The sequence below is a fragment of the Pteropus medius genome, unplaced genomic scaffold (assembly GCF_902729225.1).
Source record: "Pteropus medius unplaced genomic scaffold, Ma_sr-lr_union100, whole genome shotgun sequence".
Lineage (NCBI taxonomy): Eukaryota > Metazoa > Chordata > Mammalia > Chiroptera > Pteropodidae > Pteropus > Pteropus medius.
This window is the reverse complement of record NW_024349799.1, coordinates 13162568-13182230: the sequence shown is the minus strand read 5'-3', so window position 1 is coordinate 13182230 and position 19663 is coordinate 13162568. Positions and strand designations below refer to the sequence as shown.

General features: G+C 50.7%; 1 protein-coding gene and 1 long non-coding RNA gene across 3 annotated transcripts in view; one reads left to right on the top strand and one right to left on the bottom strand.

Moving 5' to 3' along the window:
• Positions 1–5664: 5664 nt before the first annotated feature.
• LOC120620986 (uncharacterized) lies at positions 5665–11822 on the bottom strand. Its single transcript, XR_005658054.1, has 3 exons — positions 11603–11822; positions 10692–10754; positions 5665–5791 (listed from the first exon to the last, which is right to left on the bottom strand). It is a non-coding gene; the product is annotated as an uncharacterized LOC120620986 (long non-coding RNA).
• Positions 11823–12400: 578 nt separating this feature from the next.
• SEZ6 (seizure related 6 homolog) overlaps positions 12401–19663 on the top strand; it is a 42689-nt gene continuing 35426 nt past the window's right edge. The window contains exon 1 of one of the 2 annotated variants that reach the window (XM_039886109.1): positions 12401–12597. In XM_039886109.1, the coding sequence (XP_039742043.1) occupies positions 12543–12597 (55 nt within the window). In that variant the 5' untranslated portion in view covers positions 12401–12542. The remainder of the gene's footprint in view (positions 12598–19663) is intronic. The other variant, XM_039886110.1, reaches the window with a different exon arrangement.

Genomic DNA, 19663 nt, shown 5'->3' with positions numbered 1-19663 from the left:
TCACCAGACCAAGTTCCTTGAGAGCAGGATTTGTGTCCAGATCATTTTTACATGTGTCCAGATCATTTTTACATGTCACATAGTAGGTCCTCAGAAACTATTTGCTGAATGAACAAATAAATGCTATTTGTGGAGCCATGATCCTCATAATTTCTAAATAGGCTACCTCTCCTTCCTGGCCCAGAGGCTGCTGAAAGACTTGAGCCCCCTGCCAAAACTCACTCCAAACCAGACCCAGACAAAGTGGGAGCAGAGAGTTTTAGGGGCAGGTTTGGTGAAAAGTGGGCTGGGCTATGGTCCTTGCCATCATAAACTTAACCACTCTGAGCTCAATTTCTTCAACTATACATAATCATTAGACCAGACCAGGGGTTGAAAACTCAAATGCCTACAGAGGAAAATAATGTAGAGAAGGAAGCAAAGGCTGGAAGGTACAGTAGTTAGAGAGTGGGCATGTCCTTGAACAGTTCTGCCTTTCGGCAGCAGCTGGTCATTGCTAAGTGTGACAAAGTTTTCTGGTGTTTTAAGAGAAGCCAGAAAAATCTAGATTTTATGTGAAGTCTCCTAAACAGGTCAAACTTAAATCCATAGCAACCTGGAAGCCACCAGTTTGTTTGTGATCCAAACACCAGCTGACCATTCACCTCCCTTCCAGCTCTTAAATTCTATGAGTGCAAGAAAGTGGCCAGCCAGAATACTTATGCTCTTGGGAAACCTTTTAAGGGCAAGACCCAAAGATCAGGCCTCATTCTGGTCACTGAGCCCCTGGCAACTGTCACCCTGCCCCCAAACTACAGCTTTATGCAAGTGCTGTCCTTTGTCTGCCACTGTCCCCTCTTCCACCCCTAACACACGCAAGGGTCAGAAATGGAGGAGGAGGAGGAGCCAAAGGTCACTTGTCCCGGGATAGGCAGGAGTGCAGCCCCTCACGTCTGTCCCTTACAGTGCCTGCCCTGCCCAGGGACCTAGGTGCAGGGCCAACCTACCACCTTCACTGCCCCGCACAAGGGCGCCCACCGGTGCTACCGTCTCACCTAATAAATTCCTGTCAGAGAAGCTGTCAGGGCCTGGGAAATAAATAATGATATTTAACATTTTGTAATAACAACAATTAACCAGTAAATAATGTCCTTTAAACTGCAAACGCAGGAGTAAATTAATTCTTCTAATGAGCTGTCAGGCATGGAAGAAAAAAAGGACTCATTTTCTTTGGTGGCACGCGGCTGCCGTGTGAGCAGCCGGGGACGCTCACCTCGGGCCCGGGAGCTCATTACCGCGAAGCACGCGGCGCGGGTTTCCCGGGGAATCTGCAGCCTCCCTGCTCCCACGTGGGCTCTCGCAGCCGCGGCTGCCCGCTCCACACCCGGCGCCCCAGGCCGGGCCGCGCCGCGCACCCGCCGGGTGCCGATTGCAAGCGAGCGGTGCGGAGAGCATTTTAATCAGAAACCCTCCCCTTCCCTGTCCTTCCCTCGCAGGGCAGCGTTCAGCCCAGAAGTGGCTGAGGGGGGTGGGCAGGAGCTGGAAAGAGAAGAGGGAGAGAAGCCGGCTCCCGTCTCTAGTCCTTGCTGAGTGACCTTGGAGAGCTTTCCTGCCCTCTCTGGGCGGGGATGTCGTAAATGGAAATGAGAAGCTAATCAAACCAGATGTGATTACTTTTGAGCTCCCAGAAGCCTGTGACCATAAAAAAGACACCTAAGACTAAGGCAGTTCTTTATGTACTGATTCAGAGTAATCTCCAAGATATATTGTCAGGTGACAAAAGCAAGACACAGAACAGTGTGCAGGGTGCGCTACATCTCGTGTATTAAAAATAGGGCTAAAGAAAGACAATATGTGTCCCTCTTTGCTTGTAAATGTATGTCTAGATAGGAAACGCATAACATTGCCCGCCCCTGGAGAAGGGAACTGGGAGAATTTTCACGGAACAGGCTTCCTTCATTCCCTGATTTTTTTGAACCATGTGCAGGTATTACACATTCAAAAAATAAAAGACAAAGCCACACATATCAGAGGTCATCTGTGTCTCAGTAGCTTTCAGGAAGTGGGAGCCACAAGGGGACAGCTGAACTGAGACACCCTCCGGAGAGAATACACTGCCTCTCTAATAAGCTATCCTAGAGACCAGTTAATGAGTCAGGAAGTTCTTCCCAGGACCTAATCCCATTCTCTCCTGCTATAATTTGAGTTTCTCTCTTCATGTTCTGTATTTGGTAGGCAAAAGGGCTCATAGACAATTATATACAGATAGGGAGGGGAAGCGAAGCAGCCTCTGTATAGCTATGCAGGCCTGGGTTTGTATCTGCTTCTGTCACTTGCTAGCCTTATGATGTGGACTGTCACTCTCCATTGCTAGGCTTCAGAGTCCAGATGTCCCTCCCCGCCTCAGGGAGTACATAAGGTTCTGAGCCTGATGAATAGGCATTCACCTCCCACAAGAGCCGGACCAACCATTGCTTCACAGGACAGATAGAAGACCCCCGTCCCAACCCATGGCCATCTAGCCCCGAGATCTATGCCTCCCCAGCCACAATGCCCAACCCCGCCCACCAAAGAAGATGGATATGTGGCCTCCCTCTGGCCAGGGGCAGCTTTGCCCACTTAGTACTTAAATTGTCCTGCTCTAAATCTAGAACAGGCTCAAAGTAGCTGATGGCTGAGAGATAGTTTTGGGGCCAGAAAATCAGCCAGGCTCCCGGCTTGATCAAAGTACCTGGGGGCCTGAAGGTGAGAGAAAGGGTGGGGCAGGAGGGCTCCCAGTCCCCTACTGTCATCTGACCAACTCTCTTTCAATTTGTATCCTTGCCTTCCTCATAAGGTGTCTTGTGATTAAAGAGTCTCTCAGTAAAAATATATTTGAAAAGCCCTGACCTTGGTCATTTGTAACTGTGAACCCCAAGCAAGGGGTTCCAGAAAAAGCAAGGATAAGAGAGGGGAAAAAGGACTCAACTTATGTTGAATACCTGCTCCGTGCCAGGCACTGTCCTGGGCACTTCACTTGCAGCCTTCCATTTTAATTCTCACAACCTGTGGTTTGGGTAATTGCATCCCTACTGTGTAGACCGAATAAGGGAAGTTCCAGGAGGTTAAGACACTTGTCCTGGGTATTCAATTAATAAGTGATTGGGCTAGAATTAGATCAGCTGACTCCAAAGCCACATCTCCCAACACTCTGCTGCCTGTCCCAGGCACCACTCATCACCTAGATATACTAACAGAGCTGGGGGGAAGGTAGCCTCCTGAACTTATCTCCTCAGCACCCTCAACTCAGTACCTAGAGCATCAAAGTGAAAGTTCAGGGAACGACTGCTGATCGTGAGAATTCCTGAGAGAGGCTCCCTTCCCTGGCCAACTTGAGAGAAAGCAGTGGCTTCATTTAACCAGACAGGATCCAGGCAGGAGGAGAATGAGGGCATCTCTGATGTCATATTTAGGACAGAGTGGTAGCAAAGGCCTAGAGACCTGAGTTCAAATCCAGATTCCACCACCTGCAAGCTGTGTGACTCAGGACTGAGTGACTGAGCTTTCCTCTTCTGCAAAATGCGGATAATTTCTCCCTATCTCTTTGGGCTGTTATGAGGGTTCAGAAGATGAGATATGTAAAGTACTTAGCATAATGCCTGGGCATAAAGTAAGCACCCAATAAGTGGCTATATCTGTTCTGGTGAGCTTTTTGATGCCCTGCTAGACAAAGTCCATCTCTAAGACCAAAAAGGGCAATTGTCCTGCTGCCTAAGGTAGACAGACTACCTCTGCAGCTTCCTAATTCGGGAAGCAGCCCAAAAAGGCCTCTAGGTTTGTTTTTTGCAGAGGGCAGCGGAAAAATCGGAGCTGAAGCCAGCAAAACACGGATTCCAGCAGCGAGTCTGAGTCAGCTCCCCCTAGGTCTGGGGGTTCAAGAGCCTTCCTCAAGGTTACAGAGCCTCCCAGTCACCCTATCCTCCATGTGATTGCCCCTTGGCCTGAGCCCTCTGAGGGCCTTGGGCACCTGTGTGCATGAAACACCAGCTGGGAAGGAGGGGTGCTCCAGTGAGCAGAGGAAGCTGGGTCTCAGCCACGTGGAAATTAAAACCAGCTTGCCCAGTGCTGAGTTACCATGTCGCCTGAAATCAGATTGATTTCTTGGGCTTGTTGTGACGGCAGTGTTGCAATTGATTCGTCTGGATGGCAGGGAGTTTATCTATTTGGAGCTGTCTGTCATTGATCTGAATAAGCTTCTAAAATAGCTCAAATACCTGGTGAGGGCGAGGTCGCCACAAACCCTGGCTCAATATTAATTATAATAATGAACAGGCATGAGGAGGGTTGGTCCATTGCCTGACCTGCAGGGCTGGCCTCTGTGAAGTTTGGTGTTTAATATTCATGTGGGTCAACCAGTACAAAGAGCTTGTGGACACTCCTAAACTTAGGGAAGTTTGCATGAATAGTGATGCTGTTTTCTGCTTCCATGGGACAGAGAAGGAACGGATGCTGCTGAAACAAGAAAGGTTTAGGTTAGACCTCAAGAAGGACTTCCTTACGATTGAAAGTGGATGGATAGAACATCTCATTCACTTATTAGACTGGACAAGTTATTTCTCTCTGAGTCTGTTTTCCCCTCTGTAAAGTGAGGATCATAATACTTTTTAGAGTTGTTACTATGCTCCTGGCCAAAAAATAAGACAAAACAAACAAACAAAAAAAAACTAGAGTCCTCTTCCAGGCTGTTTTCTGGTTCAGGGAGAAGCAGAGGGGTCCTACTTTGGGTAATAAAGCACCTGCCCTTCTCAGCCCAGCACCAAGTGAGCAATCAATGGAGCTATTATTATAACAATTATCGATTCAATGAATATTTATTGAGTGCCTGCTACATGCCTGGCCCTGAGGAAAAACTAGTGAATGAGCCATGATCCTTTGCCAATGGGAAGAAAAAATCTGGGTTTTTATGAGAGCTGGGGCATCTCCCTTGCTGGAGACTCTCAGGAATAAGGGAGAGCCCTATCTCTGGGACATGGCTTGTAAATTGCTCCCGGAGGCAGGCAGATGAATGTGGGGACCTCATAGGGTGACTGCAGGTCAAAGGCAGTATTACCAAGCAAAAGACAACTGTACTGAAAATTGGCCAACAAGAGCCCCTTCAGAATAACGTTCTTCCAGGAAGAAGAAGATCCTGCCCTCAAAGGATCTAGCAGAAACGTGATCAGACTTGGGGTTCAGGTCTGCAAGAAGCAAACAATAACAAGCTGACTCCCAATGCCCCTAAAGACACCAGATGAAATTGCAGCAAAAACATGGAAGTTAAACCAGCATAAGGACTTCCTGGCTGAGGTTTGGAAAGCAGTGAAGGAAACCATAGATGGAGAGACTTTAGCGTCTGGGAGCCTGGTCTGCTGCCTTCCTTCCTCTGTTCTTACACAGCTCTCCTTTCTCCTCCAGCTCGGCGGCTGGCGGAGACCCTGCAGCCAGCCTTAAGAGAAACATCAGAAGAAAGCTAATAGCGAAACGCTCTGGCGGATCTAATTGATTTTTTTCCTATTGGTTCCCTAATATAGGCAACACTGTTCCTGCCACTTTTCTGGGCTGGAGATTATGTCATAAATAAAGAGATTTGCTCCCTATTTCCATGTGCTTATCTTTAATAAGTTAAGAACTCAACAAGCTTTAGGAGGACTTGAAATAAGCAAAGGATCCAGTGGTGGCTTTGGCTGTGGTGGTGGCAGTGGCAGCAGCAGCTTTATTTCGGCAGAGGAGGCAGATGGCTGAGGCTGGTGGGGGACAATTTGCATTCTTTGGGCTGCACTGGGCCCAGGCTCAGCTGGAAGAAGAGAGGGGTAGAGGGGAGAGCTGAAAGGGGAAATTTGTCATGGCAGATATGGCAAAATGGATGGACAGGGCCCCTGAGGCCGGGGTTAATGTGAGAGTTAAGAGTGCAGGTCGTAGAGCCAGGTAGCCTAGATTCAAATTCCAGCGTCATCATTGCTTACTATCTGTGTAACCTTGGGCAAGTTACTTAGCCTCTCTGTTTCCTCAATTTAAAAAATGATTACAATATATACCTCACAGGTTGTTGTGTGGATCAACAACATGCAAAGTGCTTAGAACAGAGCCTGGCATGGGTATGCACAGAATATATGCTAGCCAGTATATGATTATTAAGACATCATCTAATTCATTTCACTTTAACTGCTACTCAGCGCCTGCCATGTGTCAGGCATTAGCAGTGGCTTCACAGGTGAGTGAGACACTGCCCAGCCCTGACTTCTAGGAGCACCAGCCCATCTGGGACTCAGCCCCTGTGACTGGCACAAACTGAACAGCACTACTGGTATCCACACCGAGGGAATCCAGAGAGGGAGTAGTGACGTATTCCTGAGGGGCTGCCATCCCATGCCTCTGTCTTGAGGCTCACTTACTCTCCAGTTCTGGGACATCCCACAGCTTAACATGCAGTTCCTTAAAGCTGACAGTGAACAGAAACTCTATAGCATGTGTAAAAACAGCCCTACTCCGGACTGAGCACAATTGCCACTATCTTCTGTGCACTTAACATGTGCCAGGCTATGCACTCTACTTGCCACATTCTTATTTTCAGAGGTCAGGAACAGCTCCCTGGATTCAGGGACTAACTTCTAAAAAAATGGAGAACATACTAAATTTTTATGAATCTGCTTTAAATGTATGTGATAATATTTTTAAAGAGGAACTACATAAAGCCTTTCTGTAAAATATCAACCAGCTATGGACCCATCCTTTATGTAATTCCAAAGCTTCATGCCTGGGTTTGTTCAAAGGGGAAAACTCAATTATCTTCTCACATTATTCAAAGCAACCCCCTAATCTTGTCTCAGGCATTAAAAAAAGGAGGAGGAGCCTTCTTTTGTCTCAGCTACAGCTTGACTTAGGGTGAGTACTGTCAGGGACAGAGGCATGAGGTTAATCTAGCTGGGATATTTGTTCCTGTCTCCTCCACCCTGCCCAAAGGTGGGTAAAGCTGGCTCTGGAATTCTGTTGGGCGGAGGAACTCTTCATAACTAAAGGAGACCAGCTTTGGTTATTGGCACCTCCTCCTTGCTTGTCCTATGAATAAATATTCTTGGATCTACAGGCCAAGATTCCAGGTCAGGCCACCCAAGCAAGAAGCCAGTGGGGCATCCTAACTGGGTCCGCACATGAAAGAACTAAGATGCTTTAGAGCCAGCCTGGCATACTTTGTTCTTCTCACCCCCACTCCCAGTTCACTGTAGCCCCCTAAGGCCCACCTGCCAGGGGCAGCCCACAGGGCACACCTGGGGCCTCCTCTCCCTTTCTCAGGAGTTCGCCCCACCTGGTGACCCACTTTTTCACCACATGGCCATCATTCTACCAGGTGCCCAGTCCCAGAGCCATACCACCATAAACTCGGTGCCTCTAGACAGATGTATTTTATGTAAGTTCAAGCACTGGAAATATTGAGTTCAGAGAATTTTATTTCAAGAGCCCTCTATATTTCTCTGGGATTTTCACCTGTCTTTGTTCCTTTCCTCTCTAGGTTATTATCTTTGGACCCTTTCCAAACCAAGCCACCTGAGTGCTTGGGGAGACGGCTGCCAGCATCTTCCCGTGGTTTCTCTGGGTCTGGTGAGTGGCACCGACCATAGGGGACTCTTCTTTTTCCTTTTGTATAACTCTGCAGGTGGTCCCGCTGCCCAGGCAGCCTTGGCTTTTAGGAGCCGTCTTCACCAAGAGACTCTCCAAGTGCCAGAGAACATTGAGGGGGTGGTAGAAGTGGAGGCCTCCTGCCCCCCAAGTTAGGGAGGGCTATGCTCAGGGTGAGCCTTGGGGTACAGATGGGAGGGAGAAACCCAGCTGTTCTCTTTTCTACACTGTGCCAACCTAGCCTTACACCAAATTAATAACATTCAAATGAGATGCAAAGCATTATGCAAATCTAGAGGATAAGGCTGCTCTCACTGGGCCTTTGGGCTGTTGGAAGGCCAGCACCTTGAGCCCTTTCCCAGAGGACCCTACAGGCTCCCTTCAACTTCAACCCTCATCCTTTCGGCACCAGCTGGTATGAAGAATCCAATGAGACTGGCATGACCCTCTCAAGGTCCTCTGATCCAAGAGCCCACCTCCCAGGCATTCAGGTCCTCTTCTATTCTGAGATGACGCAGAGGCAGCCGCAGAAGGTGGCATGACCTCTCTCTGGATGTCAGTATTCCAGTTCCCCAAGCATTAGCAGTGTATGCAAAGTAGATGCAGGGATTTTTTTGCATCTATTTAACTGTCCATTAAAATGGCCCCACTCCCGTCACCTCTGCAGACCCAGGCTTCCAAACTGCCAACTCCTGCTGCCTGCAAGCACCATGTGGTTTCTGCGCCTACTAATTGCTGTGGTGTTTGTTGAGCTGTATTTGCGTTTGATTGTCATTTAACTTTCATCTTTCTCCTTCAATCAAACCAGGGATTGGGCTTCTACAATTGATTATTTGTTTTATTCTCAGCCTCTTGGTGGGTTTTTAAAGAGTTTCCTTTATTAGTAGCACAAACTTGAACCCTGGGACTTCTGTCACATGGAGGGAGAAGGCTTCCTCCCACCATCCCAGGGCTCCCACATGAACACAATCTAACCAACCTCATGGATCTTAAGTCCTATCCCCAGTCTTTCTGTTCCACCACCTGCCTCATTCCTGCCCAGCTGGTGGCATTAAACATTTATGGAGCTGCAGAGGATCAAAGGCCTTGGCTGGGGGTGGTGGGCAAACTAGAGGCCTTGGTTTGGAGATGGAAAGCAGCTTACATCAAACCAGTTTCTGCTGCTGTCTCCATCCACTCTAGGCTCTGATATTGCTGATCTAGCCCTGCTCCTGGAGCAGAGCAAATGCTCAGGAGCCAGGACCCTGCATTTACCAGGGTAGGCCCACCTCCTGCCTCTAAATGCAAATGCTTGACTTTAGGTACTCCAGGAAGCCTGGCTGGAGCTGTGGCATCCCAGACTGGGAGCCCCATCTGAGGAGTGAGTTGACATGAGCAAGCAGCTCTGTGACCTTGGGGGTCTCTTGAGTGAGGTGGCAGCCCCTGCCCCTGCTTCTCTGAAACCCTCAAGTCTTCCTGACTCCACAGAAGATGTAGCTCTGGTTTGAAATCTTAGAGAAGACTAATTTTTTTCTCCTTTCACTCAGAAATCAAGTGTCATCTAGGAAGAGACTTTTAAATAAGTTACCAACGTGCCTGTGATCCCACAAATTGATGGACTGTTTGGCATTGTGAAAGTGAGGCTGGCTTCTCCAGGGGTGTGGGCTAGATATCTGGGTGCTGTCTGGGCAGAAGCTGTGAGGGTCCCTGGAATTGGAGAGCCCATTCTTCCCTCTTTCTGGCTCTCAGTCTTAACACAACCGTTGTAACTCAGATGCCCCCTCACAACCTTATGAGTCAGCAGTGAATCCCTCAGTTTCTAACATTTGCCATGGTACTTGAAAACCCCCCTTAATAATTCCAGACTCCCTTGTTTTGGTGCAAATATCTCTGTGATGGGCTAATCCCTTCACTGTAGTCACCAAGATGTCCTGCAGCTCAGATGACCATAAAACCTGACACCAGCTTACTTCAATTCTTCCTCCTTCGTTCCTGCAGGAGCTCCCTGTTCCACTAAAACCGGTCTTCTCACTGACCCCAGGACTACCTTACATTTTTCACCATTTGCCTTTGCATAAGCCACTCCCTCAAGTTTCAATGTCCTCCCTCTTCCTCTCCACCAACTGAAACCTAAAATATATTTAAGAATTAATTTCAGTCCACCTGCCTGCCTTGTAAAGCTTTCAATGGCCTTTCCTCACCCCAAAAAGAAGCAACTGTCCCCTTCTCCATTATCTCACAACACTCGTTTGACACCAATGACCTGCCTTGGGCTTTAGACACTCTCCCCACCCAGGCCATCATTTATTCACGAGTATTTATTAAGCATCTACTATGGGCCAGGCAGTGGGCCAGGCAGTTTGGGATGGAGGAGACAGACATGCTCTGTGCATTTACAGAGCTGACAATTAGTAGAGAAGACAGAAAATTAAGCAAACAATTACATAGACAAGGGAAACCCAGGGTCCTCTAGTGGCAAGGAGCCAGGTGGGAGACACAAAGAGAATAGGAAAAATGAGACCAGTGAAGGGAGCTTTGCAAGTTTCCCCAGGATGCCACTTTCAAATGTGTATATGACTTGAGTACACAATAAGCCTGCAGCATACTGCTGAATGTCCCCTAAGGCATGTTACTGTCCTCAGTTTGTGGGTGATGCTACGGTCTAGACAGAATGGACCCTTTGGGGACATGAGACAGGGTGCTTGACAGAACCTCTATTGCTTCCCAGTTTGGCCTAGGCTCTGTCTCAACCAAACTGGGACCCATGGCAAGGAGATCACATTGAGTATCTTTAGGAGGGAGGGACAGCCCAGCTGCATTATTGTTTCCATCATGCAGTACAAATCCACCCTCTGAGCTCAGGGCAGTGTGCTACATTCTGAGACTTGTAATCTCCATTGGACCCCCTCCTAAATGCCTAAATTTGTTGGGGCAATAGGGAGAGTAGTGTAGCAAGTTCCTGGGTGGCTCCTCTTACCCTCCTTCTTGTGAGTGCCCAGCCTATCAAGGAGCCCAACTGCCAGGAGACAAGCCTGCTACCAGCTTCCGAATCCCCACGAATCATCCTGGCATACAAGGTTAACCCCTGGGTCATGACTCACCTTCCTCTGCCCAAGCTGCTTAGTCCAGAGGGGCCCGGGAATCAAGGAGGAGCTCAGAAATACCTTCAAGGAAGAAAGGAAGACTCTCATGCCATTTGCCAGTATTTCCTCCAAACTCCCCTCAGCCACAGAACCTTCTACCTCCCTTCTCTGTTAGCAACTCTCTTTCTCCCTCCCCTTCTGCACCTTCTTTCCTGGCTTCCTCTTCCCACTACTGATCCTTTTGTCAATTCCCCCCACCCCTTTACCATCCTTCTGCTACTGCCCTCTTTTTTCTCAGCTTCTTGAAATGACTGTGAAGAAATCCTCTCCCAGTGACTCTCTCAGATAATTCCACGCCACCTGCCTGCTGCCTGGTATTTTTTACAGCGGTTGAGGTGCAGGAAGAGGATCTAGAGAGAATATGACAAGCAAAACTGGAAAACCACAGAGGTAGTAAGGACCAGAAGACTCTCTGAGGAATGAAACTTAAGAGCAGAAATCTTGCCACCTGCTTCCAGGATGAGATCAGGAAGGGCGTTAGACAATGATTAGGGTTTGGAAACTTTGGGAAGGAGCCAAGTGCATGTGAAAAGAAGTAAAGAGAAAGCTGTCCTTATCCCTAAGGGCCACAGGGTATTCAGCCCTCTTCTTCTAGAGGGAATAGTAATATCAGTCACAGGGTCATGTTGCATCATGTCCATTGAGGCTCTTCAAGTTAGCCCATCAATGGAGACAAAAACCCCTGAGTCTAAACATAAGCCTCTGGGATAGCACAGCTGTGACTGCCCTTTTTGCTGTCCTGAGACTCACTGGGGATCCACAGCCCAAACAGAGCCCTGGAACCTTATTTTTCCATGCCCTTGAATGGTACAGCCTCTCTAGCTACTCCCCTGGAGTCTCTGTCTAAAATAGTCAGGGAAATGCCTGACCTCCCCATGCCTGTCCCATTTTCTCCACCAGTTTCAGGAACCTGAGTAGGAATAGGCATGAAAGGTCTGCTCTCACTGGCTGGCACTGTGGCTTCTCTGGTCCTGTAGGAGAGGCAAAACAAGGTCCTGGAGATCCAGGGCTGCATGGGGACCCAGGATACTATCTTCAGTTGCCCACAGCTTGGCCCAGGTTGCCTTCTGCCAAGTAAAAAATGTCCTCCCAGGACACAAGTACCACTGGCTTTTAACTATAATATCAGGATAATTAAGCTTTTCTGTGAGCACAGTTTGCTGCTGATGCAGCTGCCTGAAGCCCTGGCATTTATTGAGCGCAAAGTAATAATTTACTGTCCTTTGTACGCTCAAAAGCCATCTTCATTATCGGTCCAGGACGGAGCTGCCACAAGGGCACGCGGGCCTCACCAGCTGCCTCACTCACAGACGTCTTCTCAGGTCACCCTTGGGGCCCTCAGGTACCAGAATGGGGTGGGGAGAAGGTTGCTCTCTCATGGAGAATCGGGTTAGAAGCCCACCCCCTTGGCAGGCTGCTAATGGGAATGTGGGTGACAGACTTGGCTGGGCGTGGGCAGCGCAGAAGGAAGGGGGCCATGTGCCCACATTAGCAGGGCAGTGCATGCCCTGAGCTGGCGGCGGCGCGGGAGCCTGTGCTCCCGCCGCTGGGTCTTCTGCGCCTTTGCATGAGACTTTACGGTAAGCAGCTCCTCCCGCGCCCCCGCCCCCAGCCCCGCGCGGCGATCCCCGGCACCGACGCCAGGCGCTGGCCGTGGTGCTGATTCTGTCTGGAGCTGGTGACGGCGGCGGCGGCGGCCCCACTCCCTTTCCCGGACCGGACCCTGCTCGGTACCCCGCTCCCACGCCCCGCCGAGCCCCGCGCCCTCCCGCCGCGGCCCCTACCCGGGGCGCGGCTGCAACCAACACCATGCGTCCGGCAGTACCGCTGCTCCTTCCCTCGCTGCTGGCGCTCCTGGTTCACGGTAAGGGACCCCGGCGTCCGGCGCCAGAACGGGGGCGAGGGCGGGGTCTCGGGGGTGGGAAGGGAGGATCGTCCCTGGGCACAGCTCCGTGAATCTGGCTGCCCAGCTCAGGCACCGCGCTCCACCGGCTGCGCTGCCCCCGCGCGGGCCGAGCCGGGCGGGGCGCGGGCTCCGCGGGCGGGAAGCTGCCGCGGCTCCCGCCATTCGCGCCTGGCCAAGACCTCGCCTTTAATCATCTCCCCGGATCTAATGGGATTTCTCTGCTGCAATTCATCATGCCACCCCCTCCCCGCACGCACTCTCGCGCTCACCCGCGCGCTACCTCGCCACACTCCAGGCGCCTTAAGAGCGCCGGGGCGCGTGCTTGGGGGGAGGCCACAGGGCGGCGATTCTGGAAGATCCTGCTGGCTGCCAGCGGTCCCGCCTTCCCTGCCGCCCGCCAAACTTCGCTCGACTTTGCTGCACGTTCCGGGGCCTCTCGTCCTCACTGCGGAGAGACGCGGCCGGATGACGGCTGGCCGCGGAGTTGGGACGTCGCTCACCTTTCTCTATCTTGGCGCTGCCACGCGGGAGACGGAACCTAGAACACAATTCCAGGGGAAAAGTCGGAGAGCCTGGAGCCCCATATTGGGCTCCTCCCTTTGCCCTGAGCTGCAGTAGCTGAGTCCTGGGATAAATACTTTGCCCTCCCTGAAGTCCTTTCCTTGCACGCGCGCGCGCGCGCGCGCACACACACACACACACACACAGAGCTCTTCCTCCAGCCAGCCCTCCTGCTTGTCTCCCTCCCACTCTACGGCCACAGATTCGTCGCAGGAAGACCTACCTCCCGGTCCCTGTTTGCAGTCCGATCTCCAACTTCATCTGTCCCAGTCGAGGGGAGCTTGGCCATGCAGGCGGCAGCCGGGGAGTACTAAGGAAAGGATGGGGGTTCTGTGCTTTGGGGAGCACAGTTTTGGTGTCTCCACGGAATCTGCTGCCAACCCCCCCACCAAACAAGCACTCACCAAAGCTACCTACGCTTAAGTCCTTCCACTGCAGCCAGTTGGCTGGTGGGGTGGCAAGGACCTTGCTTAAAGTTGGGACCCGCCACCCCTCAAAGTATGGTTTGTAGTGCCTGATGTGGAGTAGAGAGAATGTACTCAATTCTTCCAAGCCGCATTGGAGGGCAGGGCCTCAGGGCCAGGGACAGAATGAGCCCCTAGATGGCAGTTTTCTTCACTTTGCATCCTCAGAGACACAGAAGCCCCTCTCTGAGCCTCTGGCTCCTGTCGACCTCAGCCAGGTTTCCTCACCCCACCCCTGGCTGCTCTTGCAGGGGTCCTTACTTGGCCACCGGAACTCAGAACCGTGTTTCCTTGATGATGGGAAAGGAGGAGTCCCGTAATCTCACCCCGCCCAGGTGGGGAGTAGAGGAGAAGCCAGCATTCTGGCCTAGCTGTCTGAGGATGTTCCTCGGAGTTCAACATAAAGTGTCTGGCCGCGACTTTATGTTGAACAGCTCCCACAGGGCATAGGGCCTGTGTGTGCCCCCTAGCATGTAGTTTGAAGCCTTGTGTGTGGGTATGTGGGTCTGAGTGTGAATGTAACCAGGACCCAGTGTGTCTGGAGTAGCAGACCTGAGCAGGTCTGTGCTTTAGGATATCTGAATGTTGGGTGAGGGCTCAGCAGTGAGTGGGTGTGAGCAGTGTGTAAGTCTCCTAGTGTACAGTACAGTCTCTGCCAGAGAGCTTCCTGCAGGGCCGGGGTGAGACTGCGGGTCTCCAGGAGGATGGCTCGTGTGGCCAGAGGTCCAGGTGAGGGTGTGAGTCCACTCTGTGACCAAGGATTTGTGTGTCCCTGACCAGTGTCCTTCCCTGACCCACCTCAACCTCTCCAAGGCCCATGGGGCCACCCAAGCAAGAGATATGCAAGGAAGGCAGGTCTGCCTGCTGGGGAAAATCTTTATTTTCACTCTTTAAGGGAGAAGAGGAAGCAGCCATGCAGTGTGAGGTCTGAGGAGAGAGGGACTGGACTTGGGGTGGCCCTAGTGCGCTCTTCCCTTTCAGCAGAGGTGCAAGGTCCTAATAATTGAGCCACTGAGTCAGCTCATTGAGAGGCAGTGCATTCAGCCATCTCGAGGCTCCTGGGGGCTTTGGCCAATAGAAGGTGGGCCTGAAGCAGTAAAGGCCTCAGTCTATGAGGTTCTTTGGCCCAGGTGGTGTATTTTTCAGTCTCATGGCCTCGAGAGAGATGGGCCCTCAGAGCTTTGCTCACACATAGGCCAAGGGATGCAGCCCAAATGGCCCAGCAGTGAGAAGTGGAGACCAAGGGAGCAGTCAGAGATTTTGATGGGCAGGGCTCAACCCCACAGGCTCAGTCCCTTATTCCCTCTCCCACCCCCACACCCCCGCCACTGCCAAGCCACCGAGTAGATTGTTCCTAGGCATGAGGTGTGCGTGGGCCACTGGTCATACTCCCAACCTTTGGTCAGTGCCCAGACAATTCTGCCACAAGAGGGGAGGAAAATGACGTGGGAGGGGTGGTGTGTGCAGGGGCCTGCTGTGTCAGTTTAATGATTTTTAATGAGCAATTATCTTTAGTCATTCTCCTAATTTCTGAATATCAATAAAGTTAATTAAACTCTGCATGTGTGAATGTGGCCTGGAGAGATTGTGAAGGCAGAAGAGGCAGAGACAAGGGTGTGGCTAGTTCTTCAGGGGCTGAGGTTGCTCCTTGGCTGTGTTACCTTAAACTGATGCTGCACCTCTCTGAACTCTAACTGAGCATGTGGTGGAAAGAAGGAGGGAGGTGATAGCAAGCAGGGGTTGCTTATTCTGCCAAGAACTAAGTAAGGGATGGTGTCTAGGAGGCACTGCCTGGAGGAAGAAGAAGAGGAGGATGAGGGCTTGGCCTCCAAGAGCCTCAGTGTCATAAGGGTTAACAAATCAGCCTGCCTTAACCTAAATTGCTGTTTCCTGCAGATTCCCCGCTAGGTACAGTGTTCTGACAGTACATTCCTGGGTCTGGGGGCTGCAGCCAAAGCTGACTCCAGACCTAGCTCCCTGTCCCAGCCTGATGCTTCTGGGTCAGGAAGTGGGTGCTAGGGATAAGGCCCCACGGGAGCCAGTCAAGAGTCCACTCAGTGCCCCAGGGGTTGACATGGCGGGCAGGGGGCTCTGTTGTGCTGCTGAGAGGGCTGGAGGACCTAGAAACTGCCACGGATTGGAGGGGAATTATGGATTGGCTTTTTGCCCCTCACAGGCCTAAGCTCATCAAGCTTGGCAGGCCCTGGCGGCTGTCCCAGCCTCCTCAGCAGGGTGGCAGCTTAAAATGCCTTGGGGACACCATGGGGAGCTAATGGGGATATAGGAGACACAGGGGCTGGGCTTAATTAGAAACTGGGCTTAATTAGAGCTTCCATACCCCTCCCACCATGGCTGCCTGAATGGTGGGGGGCTTGTTTCCTTAGCCCCTCCCTCCACTCCAACTTATCCCCACCTCTCCATGCCCCTTCAGGCCCCATTTGGTAGGTTGGGCTCAGCCCAGGGATGCTATGCTCCTACCTGAGCAGAGCTAGCAGAGCTGGGTACCCCACCCCCAAAACAAGAAAGAGAGTATGGACAAGGGCCTATGTGTAGGGATTAAATTAGTGAAGAAGACTCTCAGCCTAGACGGTTAAGAGTTCAGGCTCTCTGTGTGGCCTCAGGCATGCCTCTACCCTCTCTGGGTCTCTACTTTCTGGAACGTTTAATGTAAAGTTGCACCAAGCTGGTGGTTGCCAAGCCTGGGACCACATCGGGGCTGTCAAGTCATGCATATTTCCTTAGGGAAAAAGAGCCAAGATCTGTATGCAAGAGGCTGGAAGGGGAGAGGCAGAAATAGCTGCTGCCAGTCCTGGTCAGCAGCCAGGAGGTAGGGAGAAGCACTAGGATGTCTCCAAGACCCCTTCCAGACTAATTCCAGCAGGAAACCAACTCACCTAGCCAGGCCGAGCAGTTCTCCAAACTAGCCATGTTCTCAACCGGTCTGGGTTCTTGCCTTTCCTTCTGCCTGAAATTTTTTTCTCCTGGGCCAGCCTGCCTCACTCCACCTCATGCTTTATATCTCAGCTCAGTCTACACCTCATGCAATTCTTCAGCACATATTTATGGGGCATCTACTATATAGTTTCTCAGGGAAGCTTCGCCTCACCTCCAGCCTGGGTCAGGGGACTCTTCTGTGCTCCCACCATCCCCCGGATTCCCCCATGAAGGTACCATCTTGTTGGGTCATGAGCACCTGATTTCTTGATGCTCCTCTCTAGGAGCAAGACTGAACTCAGAAAGGAGGCCACCAAGTCTGTTTTGTTCACCTCCTCTATCTTGGGGCAGCTCCATAATTCCTATTTGGAAGAAGTTTAGGGTCAGCTGCCTGTTTAGAAAGAAGAGGTGGGTGCATGACAGCTGAGACTGCGTCTTGAAGCTGAGTTTGCGTAGTGAGCGCACTATTTTTACATAGATTGTATGTTAGGATTTTTTTCTCTTTCCTAACAGTTGGCCAATTATCCCAACTGTAAATTATAGCCTTTACTTAGTTTTTTCCTTCCACAAATTAAGCTGTCACGCCGTCAGCCTGAAGTGGTTTGGGGGTAGGGTGCTGATGGCCATTCTGAGAGGGCTAACACCTCTCTCCAGCCACTTCTTACTGCTACCACTGCCTGTGTCTCTAGTGGCACAGAGCCTAGCACATGGCAGACATTAGATACACGGTGAATAAATCCATGAGAGTTGCACAGGTAGACAGTGGTAGAGTTAAGCCCAGAGCCCAAGTTTCTTGACTCCCTCCCCCAACACTTATGTACCATCTCTGCTGGTTGAGGGGGTGCCCTGTATGAACTTAAGGACTGAGGTAAGTAGGAGGCAACCCCATGCCATCTGGCTTCATAGCTCCCTCATCTACCTCAACTTCAGACACCCTCACAGAGCTTGGAAGAACCCACATGAACCCTTGTGAGCAGCTCTGAGCCTGACATGCTCATGAATGGAAATGTGGGGGCTGAGAAGTCATTCAAGACCACAATTCATGTCCATGAACCTTTCACATCTCCTAAAAGAACAGTCCCTGTGGTATATCCATCTACCATTCATTCATTCATTCACTCATTTCATAAACACGTATCGAGGTCTGCGGCATGGCCTGGAACCCTCAGGGGCCAAGCCTCTCACATCCATTTTCTATTTAATACGAGAGACTAGTTATTCCCATTTTACAAATGAGAAAACTGAGTTTCTGAGAGATTAAATCAGTTATTCTGGGCTTCACCGCCAGTAAGCTATAAGACTACTCCAAAATGCCTGCCCATTTTGCAGAACCCGGCTATAGCCAGCACTGTCTCCACTCCCCCAGTTTGAGGCAAAGCCTAGGTAGAGGCAGATGGGAACTCAGGAGAGTATCACTATCTTAATAATAACAATAACAGTAATAATACAATGTTTATTATTGTTGTTATTGTTATTATTACTATGTGCCAGGCACTGTACGAAGTGCTTTATATATATTAGCTCATTTTGTCCTCATAATGTCTCTGTGAGATAAAAGCTATTATCTGCATTTTATAGGCCAATTCAAGCCCATGTTGTCAGACGGACTCAAGGCATAAATGGCCCCTAACTTTCTTCTAGCACATTTCTGGTGATAACAGTGGCTTACCTTCCTGATTTCTACCCTCAGTCCTTATTGCTGTAAATTTTATCTTGTTCAGTCCTTAATGGCAAAGGACTAAAACATCCTTTCTGAGAGTTGGAAACCAGGGTAGAGCACAGAGTTGGAAGTCAGGTGAACCCTGAAGTCTTTGCCCAGAAGTAAATGACCTTGGGTGACTCATTCTCCCACCCTTTGTGGGCCTTGATGAATGAGAGGACCAGTCATTCCAGTCTTGGCATCCTTGGCTGCCCCATTCTAGCCCCTCAGCCCCACTGAGACCCAGCCCACCAGTGGGAACACCCAAGCTTGCCTGAAGCTCAGCTCTGGGACAGGGCTAACACCAAGCCTGCCCCAACTTCCCTCCACCTGCCTACCTGCGCCAAACTGCCAGCCCTGGGATGGGAGGGTCGATCGATACTGAAGCTGCCAGCAGTGTTGCTGGCCATTGATTGTTGAGATTTCTCGGCGGGCTCTGGAGCAAACAAACCTGCTGCTTCTCCAACAATAATACAAGTCTCTGGCTGCAGAGTGTACAGCCTTGCTGGTAAGCAGGCTGGCGAGAAGGGGCAGGGGTTGGGGGGTCCTGGCTGTGTCCAATAGGGACAAGGGGCTCTTATTTTCGATAAGCCATTTTTCCATACCTAGAATGCCATTCCGGCTCTCCCACACCCTCTTTACCTGATCATTCAGCTCAGAGGACTCTGTATGTCCTCTGAACACTAAATATCTCCCATCAGGAACTTAACCTCTTCATCCACTCACCCATTCTCCATTCTATTCAGCACCTATCAAGTGCTTTGTTAGGTAGGAATACAACATAATCCCTATCCTTTAGGAACTCAGTTTAAAGGGGGAGCTGCCTTCTTAATAAGCTCAGCTGTGACTGCTTCCCCATCTAGACCAGGGACCCTCTGATTTTAATTAAATGAGATTCAAATGACATGTCAACAGCACCTACATTATCCAACCACAAGAGATCTCTGGCCAGGAGCTGCTCTGGACCTCAATTTCTCATCTGTAGCAAGACGGCTCAACTTTTGGATCTTTGAGAGCCCAGCAAGCCTCTGGGGTTCCTGGGCTAGGATATCCTGTTTCTTCCATCACAGTTCTTCCTATCTCTGCTGGATCTGAGTGTTCTCCTAACTCCCCAACAAGGCACAGCAGGTGCAGGGCACCTCCTGCCACCAAACCACGTGTTGCAGAATCCAAGCAGTGGGTCTCTCTCCTCCTCTAGTGCAGTCCCCAGGGGTCCAGCCGGAATCTTGTACCCTAGCATCAACCTCAGCCTCTCCCTCAGTTCTCCACTCTTCCCCTTCTCAGGGCTCCTCTCTTTACCCTCAAGACCCTCCTTCCAGCTGGTCCATCGGGCTAGGAGGGCAGAACTATGAAAAGTGCCTGAAAC